The sequence below is a fragment of the Stegodyphus dumicola genome, chromosome 3 (assembly GCF_044657685.1).
Source record: "Stegodyphus dumicola isolate Sdum_Otavi_A_Nest chromosome 3, ASM4465768v1".
In the NCBI taxonomy this organism is placed as follows: Eukaryota; Metazoa; Arthropoda; class Arachnida; order Araneae; family Eresidae; genus Stegodyphus; species Stegodyphus dumicola.
The window spans coordinates 264,061,504-264,078,160 of record NC_140770.1 but is presented as its reverse complement, the minus strand read 5'-3'; the positions used below and the strand labels follow the sequence as shown (position 1 = coordinate 264,078,160).

The window sequence follows — 16,657 nt, the reverse complement described above, 5'->3', positions numbered from 1 at the left end:
TCTCTCCTCTGTAGGTCCTCAACAGTTATGATAGGATTTTATTCCACAAAGTTCTATAGAACATCGTTGTCGAGCTCTAAAGATATTAAAGAAAGAGTGTCATGTTCTAGGCTGTATTTTCCAGCCTGGAATTTCCACTAACACTGCCTTACACTTATTGTCTGATCCCCATATGCTGCAATAAAACTATTAATTATTATTTAATTGAACTTATGTAAAATACACTCTTTTGCAAAAAAAAATCAAAGCACCAAGGACTTTTGTGTTCATGAAGAAATTTGGTATGCAAAAACATCTTGATCGAACATGCAAATGAACAGGAATTGCAATCATAGCGCACATTTCTAGTGTGCAATTTATCTTTTGTTGTTACTGCCATTGTAATTCTTTTATAGAATTTATAGAAGACTCTTTAGATGCCAATACGACGATATTGAAGACCTTACAGACAACTAAACGACTTCGAACGTGGTTGCATTGTAGGGTTGTGTGAAGCTGGGTGGTCATACCGAGCAATAGGCCACCACCTGCAGTGTACAGACACTGATGTGCAAAGATGTTGGCAGCAATGGTTGCTACAAGGAAATTGCTGACGAAATTAAGGCTCTGGAAGGCCAAGGAGCACAAAGCGAGGCAAGCTAGGATGATTGGTCGCCAGGCCCGAACTGCCCCAATGGTACTGTCGACTATTCAACGAACTACAGTCATGTTTATACCTTCTGTGATACCGTCCACCATCTCACGGTGCTTGTCTGAGGCGGGTTTATGCTCACAGAAGCATTTAAGACGTTTGCCTTTGACCCTCACAACATCGCCGGAGTCGTCTGGAGTGGTGTCGCACTCGATCATCATGGCTGCCATCAGACTGGCATCGTATAGTGTTCAGCGATGAATCCCGCTTCACTCTTGAAGCAGATGACCACCATGTTCGTGCCTGGAGAGGACGGTGCCAGCGGTCCCAATCAGGCTTTGTTTTACAAAGGCATACAGCCATAACACCTGGTGTGATGGTGTGGGGTGCTATTTCTTATGACAGCACGTAATCTTTAGTCATCCTCCGTAAATCTTTAACAGCTCAACGAAATGTTGATACCATCCTGCATCCGACTGCATTACCCTTCATGGCACGTCATCCTGGGGCCATTTCCCAGCAAGATAATGGTTGATACTCTTCCTTGGCCAGCAAAGTCACCAGAGCTTGCATCAATCGAGCATGTCTGGGGCATGATAGGCTGCAGATTCGGGCACCACAAAATATCGCAGTTCTGGAGCGACAACTGATGAATGCCTAACAGAATGTGTCGCAGGATGACATTAGAAACCTCTACCACTCTTTGCCTCGACGAATTCAAGCATGCCAGGGGCAGTTTAACCAACTACTAATTGGAGCACGCAATAGGCTATTGTTAGCCGTGAACGGGTACAATGACCTTGATTTTTTAATCATTGTATTATCTGTATATGAGCTATACACATATTCAGCTTCATCAGAAACAACCACTTCCTTCATGGTGCTTTGATTTTTTCACAAAAGAGTGTATACCAAACAAGTTAATCACTTCCATGCTAAAATCAAACACACTCTACAAAACTAAAAAGAACAAGGTTAAATTACTACTTGCTTTTATAAAAAGTTGATGCAAGTTGTTTATCCCATCGTTTTCCTTTTATTTCATAAAAAAAAACTGCATTATTTATTGGATGACCCAATATTTACAAGACTTAAACCTAAAGTGACCACATTTTCATTGAGACAAAGTGGGATGAAATGAGAATTATAATTTACTTATGAAAGCAGGCCAATAATTCAAAAAAATTAAATTAACAAAAATGTATTTATTATTAATTATTTTGAACATGATTTTTAATCAATTTAAATTTTTTATTTTAAAAAAATTATTATTTTCTTTCATGGTCATATTTTTTATCCAAGTGAATACTTTGCAAAAGATTCGGATCATTTATTAAAATGCTGTGAAATTCCTCACATGAATTGATCAAATTATATTTACGCTTATTATAGATTTTACAGTTTTAATGTTCAACTGTGTTTTTTCATCTGTCCATATTTTATTGATACTAGAAAAAAAAACACGTTTTGTTGCTGCATTTGTTCCTGAAAAGGAAAGTGCGTATTGTACAATTTTCAAAATAGTCTGATAATAAATATTACTCTGTTTAAAATGAAGGAATAACCCCGTCTTTTTTTTTTTTATCTTTTTACCATTGACACCTCATCAAAAAAATCATTTTCACAAATATTATTTTTAAGAAAATGGTTACTAACATATTGAAAAGTTTTTCCACATATTCTCATAAAATCTCTTTTATTAATGTCACCCAATGAAAATTTTTAATATCCTTGAGTTGAACTGTCTATTTTTCAAGATATTCCAAGCAGTTGTAAAAATTTCTGACATCTTTCAGAAAATCCGGTCGTTTAATGGCACCTTGTTCTTCCAACTTAGTGATGTCCTTTCAAATAACTATAAGAATGTAATTGTTATCAATTCTTTCTCGCAATTTTATATTTAAATTATTGATTTCATTTGACACTTCCCTAATTGAAGTTTTGTCCCCTTCAATAATTTTCACAGCATTGTGAAATAATGTAGTTTCATTGTGGATAAACTAATGTCAAACTGATACAGTCAAAAGTCGTTAATCCGGACTCGTCGGGACTTTGGCGATTCCGGATTATAGATCATCAGTTTAAATCTCGTAAGATGGCATGCAGAAATTCTAAAATTAAAAATATGAAACCGTAATTTATGAAATAAAGAACAATTATGATCTAAAGGGTATCAAAATTTGCAAAAAGAAAAAGCTTAATATTTATTTGTTTACTTAAAACATTTCTTTCAATGTAAGTTGTTTAAGTTTTGCTTCGTTTCATGTGAAAATACTTTCTCTTTAATTCTATTAAACAGACATAATTTCTTGTTCAGTTACAAAGTTCCACTGTTCAAGTCCTATAATTGCTGTGTCGAGAACACCGACTAATTTGTCAATCGAAATTTTTTCGTTTTCACTAACCTCTGTCACTTTCTTCGCTATCGGAAGCGAATTATAATGACGAGGAACTTGTTTTAAATCATATCAAAGACGGAGCACATCGAGATGAAATACTAATTTGGTAAGCCAAATAAAATAAAAACATCTGCCCTGAAGATAAGGATAGTGCTGACAGATCAACTTCCAATTCCTTACGCGCCCTTCCCCCCGCCGAGCAGTGTGAAATTGATAAACAGATTTCGGATTTCAAAACATACTTTCGCTTTTGATCCTTTACATATTAACAAATGTATATCGGAAATTCTATTTGGTATAATCGAAGGTTTAACCTTACTTTTATTAAATTGCTCTTACAGTCTGCAAAAAATAATAAGCCGGATCCAATTCGAAAATTAAGGAACAACGCAATCATCAACATTAACTGAAATAGATAATTAGATAATTTTAGCTTATACGTCCATTATACATAAAACACGCACACGAAAACGTATTCTGCACTTGCGCACACTCATATGCGCAGTCGTAAAAGGTATTACGCGCACGCGTAAACGCCTATGCGCATGTGTCAACGCGGCGCATGAGCAGAAAGTTTTTAGTTTTGAGGTCCGGATTATAGATCATTCCGAATTAACGACTTTTGACTGTACTACATTTAGTAAGGAATTATAAGCCGAATAAAATAAAAACATCTGCCCTGAAGATAACGAACTGGGACAGATCAACTTCCAGTTCATTGCGCGCTGCGACGTCCCCCCTCCCGCGCACAGCAGCATGAAATTGATAAACAGATTTCGGAACTTTTAGACAAAGGATATGCTTTTATCCATTTTTTGTAGCAATTCGTTTTTTGTTTGATGGACATCGAAACATACTTTCGTTTTCTAGATCCTTTGGGAGCTCCAGCATCAGAAATTCTATTTGACATAATCGAAAGTTCAAGCTTACTTTTAGAAAATTGCTCTTACAGTCTGCAAAAAATAATAAGCCGGATCCAATTCGAAGATTAAGGAACAACGCAATTATCAACATTAACTGAAATAGATAATTAGATAATTTTAGCTTATACCGGTCGTTATACATTAAACGCGCACGAGAAAACGTATTCTGCACTTGCGCAGGCGCATATGCGCAGTTGTAAATGTCTTGCGCACACGAGTAAAACGCCTATGCGCATGCGTCAATGCGGCGCATGCGCAGAAAGATTTTAGCTTTGAGGTCCGGATTATAGATCATTCCGGATTACGGGTGTCCGAATTAACGACTTTTGACTGTATATATAAATACGAATAAATATTTTCAATAATATTTTCAACATCCACTGGAACAGTCAGATACTGTTTGTATAATATTGTGTAGAATGTGGGTTGCACAGCACAACCTACTCGAATAATCTTTTGGTTCAAACGTTTGTTAAGTTTTGTAAAAACGTTATTGATGCTTCTTCTAGCTTTTCCAACAAAATTTGCGTTAGTGTTATCCTCACAATGGGCAATAATTTTATTGTTCAAATTATTCTTTTTTAAAATAGTATTTACTGAATCAAAAATTATTTATAAAGTTTCACCCGGCAATAAAACAAAATCTAATATTCTAATTCCTGTTTCTGGATAAAAAAATCTAACAATTGTGGAAAATAATTCTAAATCTTTGTAGTTGGAAGCATAAGAATATATGGATATAAATGTGCATTTATCTAATTCTTTCTGCAATTGTGAAAATGAATATGGTGAAAAATATTCTAAATAACTGCTTTGTGTTTTGTACTCGCACATGCAATTTTTTTGTTGTATGAAGTTTTGATCATTTGCGACATACAATCCATTGATCTGAAACTTAGATTGTGGTTTATGGTGTGAAAGCAAATAGCCCTTCAGCTAGCCGTTCCTCTGTGTTGCCATAGCCAGCACTGCAAAAAAAAAACTGTTCCATTTTAGACGAAGCAGCATTATTCAAAAATCTTCTGTGCCTCTTTGTCGCAATACGTTTAGTAATATTATTTTTTCCACCATGCGAGACCAAAAATTCAGTTTTGCATTTATTACACCGTACCATAAAATCTTTTTTTTTTAATAAATGGAAATTCTCTGCTTAGCTCGTCATTAAATTTGCAATCTTTTTTTTTATGGGTAAGTACTATAAATAAATAATTTACTACAAAGGCTAAAAAAAAAAGAGTACTAAATTTTATCTTATTGATCGTTATACTGTGGCGACTATTGTTTTTCCTTTGTAAATTAAATGAGTCGAATATCAAACTAAAAACAAAACTCCGCACTAACGGCAGTCCGCACTTATCAGCATTAAAATGAGACCAACACGGAATTGATTTACGTCAATACAGACGGGGGAAAAAAATGGTGTCACAGAAGTATGAACTCTTCACAAACGTGACCTTTGACAACTATTCCGCACATGCGCAAAATGATATTGAGGTTGATTTGCTTCGACAGCTATTTCGCGCATGTGCAACTGCTTTCGTCTACAATGTGATGGAGCCACTCCTGCTTTAGTGATGCTTTCCTTTCTAACAATACATGTTCTTTGACGAGACATAAGACAATGATCGAACACCACCGAATAATTCTAACTCACTACATCGCCTAATTTAGCTTACTATTCAGGCATTTTATGGTTTTTTTTTTTTTTTTTTTTTTTTGTTGTTGTTTATGTATTTTTATTTCTTTATATTCACTATAATAATTAATAAGTAACATATTTTTACAATACATTTAAAATAAGAAATGAAGGTTTTTTCTAAAGAGTGGGACATTTTTAAAAATCGGCGGAAGGTGGACAGTCCCACCAAAATCGGGACATGTTGTCACTCTACTTAAACCTGCTCTTTTGTATATAGGTTTGGCTACAGTTCCCTCCCATTCCACTTTTTTTCATATCTGTACATATGCACTACATACAGTTTATTCTCATTTTACTTCAAATCAATAGTGTGGTATGTGTTATGGCTGTCTTTAGTCTCTCATCCCACTTGGATACTCTCTCTCTCTTAAGTTGGACTTCCTTTTGCAATGAGACACGTCTCTTCGCTTTGCTCATCTCAACATGTTAGTTCTGTATGGGTTTCTAAAGTGGTAGGGCCCTCTTAATGTCATATGCTATTAGTGGCATTACGTATAATTTAGCTCAGTTGTCTCACACTCAAACTGTATGCGGGTCGCATATATGATCCGAAAGTAGCTGATGGACGAATTCTTTTAACAAAATTTCAAATAATTAACTTCATTTTAACTTAATCTCAAATTCCATTGACTAAATATTTATCAAAATATAGATAAATAATAATAATACCACCAAGCGGAAAAAATTAAAATTTATCATACTTATTTTCTATTAGTAAAAAATTTCTGTTGGTTACATTTCATAAATCAAAATGAACTAGCAGCTAAATATTAAATACCGTATTTGACGGCATATAAGACGCACTGGTATATAATACGCACCCTTATTTAGAAGGGCACACACAAGGAAAAAAAGTTTCAATATTCCGTGCGATAGCACAGTACCACAATAACTTAAAATGTGAAGCACCGATACCGACATGTTTATACAGAGTAGCACCGATACCGAAACGTGCGTCGGCTGAGTCAAAGAAAGTCTATGTAAAGAAGGAAAGGCTACCATAGATGTAATGTGACCGTCGAACCTGTTCGAACTTCGACATCAGCTTCGAGCTTTGACGCTTTTTGGCGACAGATATTTCATGCATGCGTAAAATAATTATGGCAGATGTAGAAAACGTTATGTGTGTCTAGACCTTTATCCGGGCTAAAAATAGCATTCAGTATTGAAAGTTAACCTGTGTCCTTCACGTATAAGATGGAAGTAACTATTTTGAGACCAAATTTAGAAAAAAAAGTGCATCTTATATGCCATCAAATACGGTATTTGGACTGATATTTATTTCAAATTATTCTAACATGTTGAATTAACTACTAAATAACTTACTAATACATAATTACATAAACTTGAAAATAAATAATGGCAACTTATTCCCTTTCTTTTATGCATAAAATATTTTATTGACACATGCAGAAAAAACAAATGTATGTAAATAATTATACATTTCTATATTTTTTACAATATCTTGATGGAGTTTCAAATTTGATAACATTTTTAACTTTGGAAGAAAAATATTGTAAATTATCTTCATCACAAATTGTAAATGCTCATTGGTCAGCCAGGACCTTTTGTTAGACATTTCTAAATTTCAACTGCGAAGAAAATGGTTCGCATATAAATGTACTCCTAAAAAAAGTGTGAAATTTACTGTTTTTGTAATGATTTTAAACATGTATTAAAACACATACCTTGTACTTGATGTGACTGTGAGAAATAGTTAAAATAAAAGAAATATAAATCAGATTTCTTTTAATCATCATCTTTTGAAAGCTTTGACTTGGAATTCTCGTGCAACAGGTGTGAAAAATTGTTTCATTCAAATAGTTGCAAACGTAAATTATTATTCTATTTTTATTTTATTTTTACAAGTTGCTGTGTTGTTTGCTTGCCCATGTGTGGCATGGTCTTGGATTTTGAACTTGCTATTATTTTGAAGTGTATTCACAGAAAAATGCCATCATTTGAGTATGTCTGAGGTGGATAGGAGGATGAATAATGATGGACAGTGGATGAACCAAAGCGACTAAAAATTTAATTGAACTGCTTATGTGGAGGATAGAGGAGATATTGGTGGGAAGCGTGAACATATGCTTTATGTTATGAAATATGTATTTTTGGTTATTTATTGCTCTCTGTATATTTTTGGTTATTTGTTCGTCTCTATGTGTTAAGACACAGCGAACTTTTTCTGGTTAACATGATAGTTTTAACTTTGTTTTAGCTTCCTGATTTAAGTGAAAATAGATCAATGTGTACGTGGACAGAGTTAAGGCAGTGCGCAATGCCTAGTTTGGGCAATTCTCTGATTTTTTTTTAAAGTTAAAATAGGTCAATGTGTACATGGACACCGATTTTGTGTAAGTCTTTGACTTCTTGTTTTGGTTTTGTGTAACGGGCAGAAGGATCGGAACTATCTTAAAATTGGAGCTGATCTTGGCATCAAAAAAGAGACGATTCACCAAGGGGTACCACAGAGTAAATTTTAACCAAAACATCTTTTCGTGATATATAAAGATTTACGTATTGAGTTTTGACATGCTTACAGTGTAATAAATGTGTTTTATCAAACAACTTGGAGTTTTAGTGAATTGTTGACTTTGGAAAATTTTGAGAGACAATTAGGCTAACCTTTTGAATATGGTAACAGGTAGTTTGGCAACATTTTGGTAAGGCGATAAAGGTTACTAGCTAGGACTTTAGCAGTGCACATGGATAAAGTCAAGAGTGTGCACAATGCCATTTTTGTGCAATTCTGAGATTTTTTTTTAGGTGAAAATAGGTCGACGTGTACATGGATGATACCGTGTATATGCAATTCTTAAAAACGCAGCAAGCAGTTTGCGATTCTGCACTTTCTCCCAATTTCGCACCTAATCTTCGTCATGATTAAGCACGTTTGTTCCATAAAAGTTCTAGCATAAGCGTAATTCGGGTAGCAGATTGTAGGGAAAAAATGTTGATTAAAAAAAAAAAAAATGCCTTTACTTTGTGAAAACAAAATGGCATCAACACAAAAACTAGCAGGTTGCTGTAGCGCAGGGTTGGTCGCCAAATTTTCGCCAAGTTACCATAATCCAAAGATTAACCGGCAATTATTTGTCAACAGGCAATATGAAAAGGTAGAAGTGATGGAACAACACAATTCCAACAAGGCACAGTCCCAACAGTAATTGTACAGTAAGCATCCCAGGGAAAGATTTGAGAATCTTCCATATCTATTTCCATTTCACTAACCAGAGAATCTTCCATCTCTATTTCCATTTCACTAACCAGGGCTGTGGAGTCAGAATCGGAGTCAAGCAGATTTTGGAGTAAAAAGAATTGGAGCTGGAGTCGCTAAAAACAGGTCGATTCCGAACTCCAGTTTCTGTTGGACAGTTTGAATTTGAAATGTAATTATAATGAATTGAAAAAAAAAAAAAAAAAAAAAAAAAATGACAAGCTGAATTATTATTTTTATTTATGAACTATATACATTAATAAATAGTTATTTTCTATTTCATTGACATATTAATAAATAAATATAATGGAGGAGGATGGATGTGATATTTGCCATTAGTGATTAAACTGATTCATTTAGTTACTTTATTTAGTTACAAATCTCATTGGTAAATTTAGGTAAGCAGCAATAGCAGTAAGAACTCCCGAAACTGACGTCATCCTTCGGAAGCGAGCAAGAAAAGGAGCAATTACTGATCAAGCAACGTGATAAAGAAGTACATATTTGATAATAATGAGGTTGTTAGAATTAAGAACATTTTAAGAAGATGTAAATAACCCTAATGTTTCACTAACAGAAAGACTGGGAAATGACTTGGAGAACTGAAAACTCTTCTTCCTACATCATATATAGCCATAAAAAAGCTGCATTTTGAAGAACTGACAGGAGGCGAGAATGGAAGAATGTGATGTTTGTTTTGGCTGACCTTTAGAATATGGTAACTGGTAGTTTCGCGACATTTTGGAGGCGATAAAGGTTACTACCTGGGACTCTTTGGTGATAATGTGAGCAGTACTCAGTTCCGATTATGCATTATTTTGTGTGAGGGAAATGAGAGATCATGGGATATGTCATGTGATATTAATGGACGAATTACGGTTCTTTAATCGGAAAAGGGGGGAAATCGGGAAAAATCTGGAAATTTTGTATTTGGCTTTATTCTGTGTTGTGTGAAACAGTGTTCGTTAATTTTTGGTTCCCATGGCCCTAACTAAAGTGAATTCGAAATGGGTATTTAGTGGGATTGAAAGGGGTAGTAATAAGTGTTTCTTTAAGGTTGTGCGAGATAGAAGTAAAGATGTTTTATTAAGTTATTTATTTTACCTGGTACCTTGCTGTGAGCTATAAGTATGATTTTAAAGATCCTCAAACAGAAATAAGAAAAGTTTATCGGACACGTAATCAAGATTAGGTAAGTTAGTATTTTTAATTATTTGAGGATATTATTTTTATGCATTGTTCTAAATGTAAGGTAATTTGGTATTATTGGGAAAATTGTTATTAGCAATGATTTAGTTTAAAGTAATTAGGATTGTAAGCTAATTTTTATTAATTTAATTTATGTGCTTATTTATATTTTAAGTAGTGTTTTTGAATTTAATTATATTTTAATTAAATGATAGTTATTTTGTGAATTTTATGTTTGTAGGAATTTGGTATACATTTTAGTTGAAGTAAACGTGCATGGAAATAATTTAAATATTTGACACTAAGTATTTGTAATGTTTGCGGTATGAATTCGTTGGTGACGTTTATAATATAATAGATAATTTAGAGCTAAAAGTTTTTGGATATTTTATTTATTTTATACGTGGAAATGTTCATATTTGGAAAGGGTATATACTTTTTCGTTATTAGGTAATTTCATATATGTTCTTTGTAACGGGTTTAAAGATTCAGAAAATTGTCATGCATTTTCGTGAAATTTTTCTAATTTATGAGAAAAAAGGAGTGTACATGGATATGGTGAAAAGTGTGCGCAATGCCATTTTTGTGCAATTCTGGGATTTTTTTTTTAAAGTAAAAATAAGTCGACGTGTACATGGTTTAGTGATATTTTTTAATTAAATGATAGTTATTTTGTGAATTTTATGTTTATAGGAATTTGGTATACATTTTAGTTGAAGTAAACGTGCATGGAAATAATTTAAATATTTGACACTAAGTATTTGTAATGCTTGCGGTATGAATTCGTTGGTGATGTTTATAATATAATAGATGATTTAGAGGTAAAAGTTTTTGGATATTTTATTTATTTTATATGTGGAAATGTTCATATTTGGAAAGGGTATATACTTTTTCGCGATCAGGTAATTTCATATATGTTCTTTTTACCGGGTTTAAAGATTCAGAAAATTGTCATGTATTTTCGTGAAATTTTTCTAATTTATGAGAAAAAAGCAGTGTACATGGATATGGTGAAGAGTGTGCGCAATGCCATTTTTGTGTAATTCTGGGATGTTTTTTTAAGTAAAAATAAGTCGACGTGTACATGGTTTATGTGTATGTGTTATTTTAAAAAACGCGTAAGGAGTATGGTATTGTGCACTTTTTCCCAATTTTGCAGTGAATATTTGTCATGATTAAGCAGTTTTGTTAGATAAAATTTCTAGCATAAGTGTAATTCGGCTAGTAGATTGTTGGAAGAAGTGTTCAGTAGATAAAAAGAAAAGAAACATGTCTTTACTTCATGAAGACAACATGGCGGCGGGAAAAAAAAAAAAAAAAAATAGAGGGTTGCTGTAGGAGAGTTGGTCGACAAATTTTCGCCAAGTTACCATAATGTAAAGATCAACCTTTGTTTTATCTGAAATGGAGAGTTTATAGCAGAAGGAATCATTTCTTCAATAAAGAAAAGAGAACTTAGTTTGTTGGACAATGAGATCTATCTTGCTGGGTTAAATATGTGTAGATCTAAAACACCGAATTTTCTTGGATATGAACAAATTAAAAATGCAATGAAAGCCTTTCATTAAGAATGAAATTATTCTCAGAACAACTGAAGAATGAACAATTGGAGAATTCGAATCAGGACAGTCAAACTGAAAATAGTGCAATTGAGTCTCTATCATCCTCTTCCAGTGATGAATTAGATTTTGAGAAATATTTTTGGATAATATTGAAAAGGCTATGGCAAAGTGAATGAAAATATAAAGAACCAAGAGCCTTTAGATATAAAAATGAAAAAATACAAACAGGATTTCGACACGGCCTTTGAAGAAATAGAGAAATATGATTGCGCTTGCAAGACATCTCTTTTAGAACTTATTAAAAAAACTATCCTGAAAAATTAAAAGATGTAGCCCTAATAGTAAGAGCTCTTCCTCCTACTCATGTTAGTGTGGAAAAACTCTTCTCAGTTCTGAAGTTTATCAAATTGGATCTATGGCCCTTCAACAAAGAAGATCTTGCCAAAGCTGTACTATTTCTTAGAAATAACTAATGGCAGTTTCATAATAAATGCTAATTAATATAAATAATTTGCTATGCCATCAATTTTTTTTCTGCAGCATCTACTGCTTCTTTTATATTAAAAAAATAAGCTGTAACTCATGTGTATATGTTTATATATATATATATATATATATATATATATATATATTATTAATTAAGGGAGTCGGAGTCGGTCATTTTCCCTATCGACTCTAGACCCCTGCCACTAACCCACTCAATAGAACAATCCAGACCCCAGAATTTTAAGATGCCGATACTGCATAAATGCTATACTATATAGGCCAAGTGTTATGGTAGCCAGCAATGCAGACTATTGTACCACACAGGGTGGCCATAGCAATAAAAAATACAACCGGCCATTCAAAGCAGCAGTCATGATCATAAGTTTTGCATTATAAACAATGCAATTACATACTGAATCTTCTAGTAAGTGAAGCATTATCTGCTACAGCAACAGTTCTTGAACATTTTGCGCCATTGGCCCTCCTTTTCAAAACTCGAAAAATATATATACATTTATTTAAATTTAGATCTTCTTATTCTCTTTTATATTTCTTTTATTTTAACTTTTGTATCAATTGTAGAGAAAATATTGATTATATATTAATATATAGAGAAAATATTGATATATAATATTGACCAAAACTTGAATAAAAGTATTTTTTTTTTATATTCATAAACTAAAGCTAAATACTTAATAGGTAATTAAAAGGCTTATGCATTTCCCCCGCTTGAGAACACCTGTGCTAGAGGAAATACAAAATTTAAATCAGAAATGCCAACTGAAAAAGTTATTTCCAGGTTTTTTTTTTTTTTTTTTTTTTTTTTTTTTTTTTTAATTCTACTTTTTCATTTCTTATTCTTTAATTTCAGCAATTTTTATTTATTTTATTTTTTCCATGCAGCCATGAATCCCCTTAGGGCTCCATGAAGCACAAATTGGGGAATCACTGCAGTACTAATATTATTGTAGTGGTTTTCACAATGATTAATATTGGTTTCATGTATAAGCTAACACTTCCTATTACAAAATTTGTTTTATGTGCATTAAAAGTATTACTCATTTACAATGTTTGAAAAACTTGTTTACAATAATTTTTTTCTAAAATGTTTACTGCTGTATTACTAACTACTAATTTACATAATCAATGCAGAAATTTATGAAATTTATTCATACTAAGATATTAAAAAAATAATGCTACTTATTAAAATTACCCACGCTCCTAATTAAAAGCAATCCAAATTTTTACAATAACAAAATTTTATATCAAGAAGGATGCCAAAGTGCACGTAATTTTCCAGAAAAAATTATCGATGGTTTTTACACAGTGCAGCAAAATGTTTTTTAAATTTTTTAATCATTAGAATATAGAAATAAGCAGAATAATTTTACATTCTTTGCATGATAATTATAGATGGAACAACTTCACGTTTTAAATTTTGATTTGATGACCTTGTCAATTTCATCCAAGTGCAAAAAATGTTAAGCAAGAATAGTTATCTAATTATATTTGACACTTTTAAGAGCTTCAATAAATATTTACTTTTTAAATAAAATGCAAGAAAGAAAATCTGAATGGACACAAAAAATTTCATAAGGAGATTCAGAGAGGTTTTTATGACAGTCTCTATGTTAGAGATAATTTATCATAAAATTCCATGATGGATGGGATTTCACAATGCATGAAATAAAAACAAGTGTAGGCTAAAAAACTCCACAAGCTTAATGCCTGCTGGACATTTATATCAATTATCAGAAGACACACTCACAGTGGCGTAGCAAGGGGGGGCAAGGGAGTGTATGATGCCCCGGGCGCCGCTCTCAGAGGGGCTCCAAATGGTCTCCAAACAAGATTTTCATCATATCAGTTTTTTTTTTAGGGAAGGGGGGCGCCAAAAGGTATTTTGCCCCAGGCGCCAGGTATGCTCGCTAGTCCACTGGACACACAGGATGAAACCCAAACTAGGTATAAATTCAAGTTATAGCACTGATTACAGTTGGGGTACTGGTTTATTTAAAAAAACTATATCAGAGAGAGAAGAAATGAAGATCCCTTTTGTATGAAAAACATATAGGGACCCACCTGCCTCGAAATCGAGAATACCTTCTAATAAATTAACACCAACACATGGTTAAACTTCTGCCTCGCTTTTGATATGTAAATTACCTAAAGAAACATTCCAACATTAGAAGCAAAACTGCGGATACCTTATCACTGAATTTATATTACTCGGTTTAGCTAATATAAACGAACACTAAAGAAATAATACTTACGCGTCCACAGACTCCACTTTTCCCTCGACCTTTGTATCGTCGCGAAATTCTATCTTCGCCCTTTTTCCTTCCAAGGCTTCGATTGTAGAAATCAACGTTTTAGAGCTAATAGCTCTTTCTCGTGCCGCCATAAATGCAAATAAATACACTTAATTACGAAAATAAACAGTAATCCACTTTACGAAACCTAGACTAGACTAAACACTTCTTACCTCTTGTTCAAAATTCCGACTTGAAATGTAGGAAGATCATACCAAACATACCTCGTTTTTCTGGCAAATTTGGCGATCATATTTGGCGTCAATTTTTCCCCCCTCAAACTGAAAAAAGTTCTGTTTTAGTTCTGGGTGAGTATTTTTGTTTGCGTATTTACTTTAAGCAGTATAAAGTATTAAAATTAGTTTGGGCGTTAAAAATCTGAATTTTAGCCCTTTATATATGGACTTAAGGGGAAATTATAAATAATTTGTATTAAATGTTCTTTATCCTGTCCATGTTTGTAAAATAAGTCAACTGTATGTTTATAAAGCAGTTATATAATGTAATTTGTAAAGTTTATTAGGGAAATTATGAATAAATTTTATTAAATGGTCTTTGTCCGCTTCATATTTATAAAATAATTATATAAAATAATTTTATTATAGTTTATAACTATAATGAAGAGGGTATAAATTTTAGGTTCGTTTCCGCAGTTGGGAGAGGGGGGCATATATTTATTTTATAGGGTATTATTTTAAGATTTAAAAGAAGAAGTTTGCATAGAACTTTGAAATATGGTAACAAGTAGTTGGGCGATTTGTGCAACAGTTTGTGTGGCAATAAAGGTTAATATTAGATGAACGACGAAGTATTTTTTGGCATACTTTTATCATTATGAACATTTCTATATTGCTTTGAGTATAATATAATTTCAACACTTAACACAATCCATTGTTTTTAAAGGTGTTTTATGAGAAAGAAAATGCTTGCATATGAGGTGGTCTCATACTCTTATGTTTAGGATGTTCTACAAGAAAACATTTGTTATGCATATGAAAACTCATTTTTATCTCCCTGCAGCTTTTCTATATATATTGCTCAAGACAGTTTTTCACTGTCATCCACCAGCTTTAAGGAATATAAGAACTATACTAAAGTAATTAATTAATGTTAATTTATAAATTAATTAATATTTATTCTTTTTTAATTATTACAAATACTTTAATTTTAAATATGGGAATTTATCTGAGTATGAATATATACATTTTTATGTAACCACCTGGAAACTTTGTGGCAATTGCTCATGCTTTTAAGTAGATGCAATGATTGCAGATGTTAGCAATAGTCATTCTTCCATTAGGACAGTGTCCAACTATGTGAGACTAGTTGGAGGAGGTAACAGCATGCACGAGAGCATCCCAAAGATTTTCAATGGGATCAATATTGCCCACAATATGGCAGCCACTCCATACTTTCCAGGCAAACAAAGTTGGTTTTATAGGGATGGGGTTGGGCATTTTCATCTATAAGGAGGAAATCAAGACCAACTGCTGCAGCGTAAAGTCTCACAGTTGAGTGTAGGGTCTCATTCTGATACCATGCAGCCATCACTGAACTGTCTTTAAAGATAGGCAGCTGGGTGTGATATCCCGTTGAAATTCCAGCTTATGCCATGACAGTGTCACATCTAAAAGCGTAAAGTTCTGAGACTGGTTCCATGTGCCTTGTGCTCTCCAGACCATTTTGAAATTATCTAATTCCTGGGCAAGTCTGTACTTGTCTGAGAATAGAATGTTGCACCAGTCTTAAATAGTTCAAATAACATACAAGGGGTGATCAAATGAAAAGGTACAAAACGACATAAAAACGTAACAGTTAAATATTTGCATATTCCGCCATGGGAGAACGTAGCGAGACATCTCGGGATGCGATTGGAATTTCTGACTGGGATTGGAGCATGTGCAGGAGAGAGCAGAGGCTCTTATCAAAAGCGGTGTCCAAATGATGCAGTAGTCCATATGAGGACAGGATGGCGTTCGCGTTGCAAAATTTGACGACTGAAGAGCAGCGAGGTGTTATCCGATTTCTGCCGGTGAGAAACCGGCAGCTATTCTTCGCCGGATGGTGACAGTGTACGGGGAGAAATGTGTCTCTGACACGTCTGTCAGAAAATGGAGTGCCCGTTTTCATGCAGGCCGTGAGAGTTGGGTGATGACCCGAGACCAGGCCAGGCAAACACCATCATCACGAGTGATCTCATCGATAAGGTGGACGACCTAGTGAGAAGTGATTGGCAT

At 33.4% G+C, this 16,657-nt stretch overlaps 1 protein-coding gene across 1 annotated transcript in view; it reads right to left on the bottom strand.

The window, feature by feature from the left end:
* LOC118185060 (uncharacterized) overlaps nucleotides 1-14,618 on the bottom strand; it is a 32,223-nt gene extending 17,605 nt beyond the window's left edge. The window contains exon 1 of the mRNA XM_035354854.2: nucleotides 14,382-14,618. Within this exon, the coding sequence (XP_035210745.2) occupies nucleotides 14,382-14,512 (131 nt within the window). The 5' untranslated portion in view covers nucleotides 14,513-14,618. The remainder of the gene's footprint in view (nucleotides 1-14,381) is intronic.
* Between the last annotated feature and the right edge of the window lie 2,039 nt (nucleotides 14,619-16,657).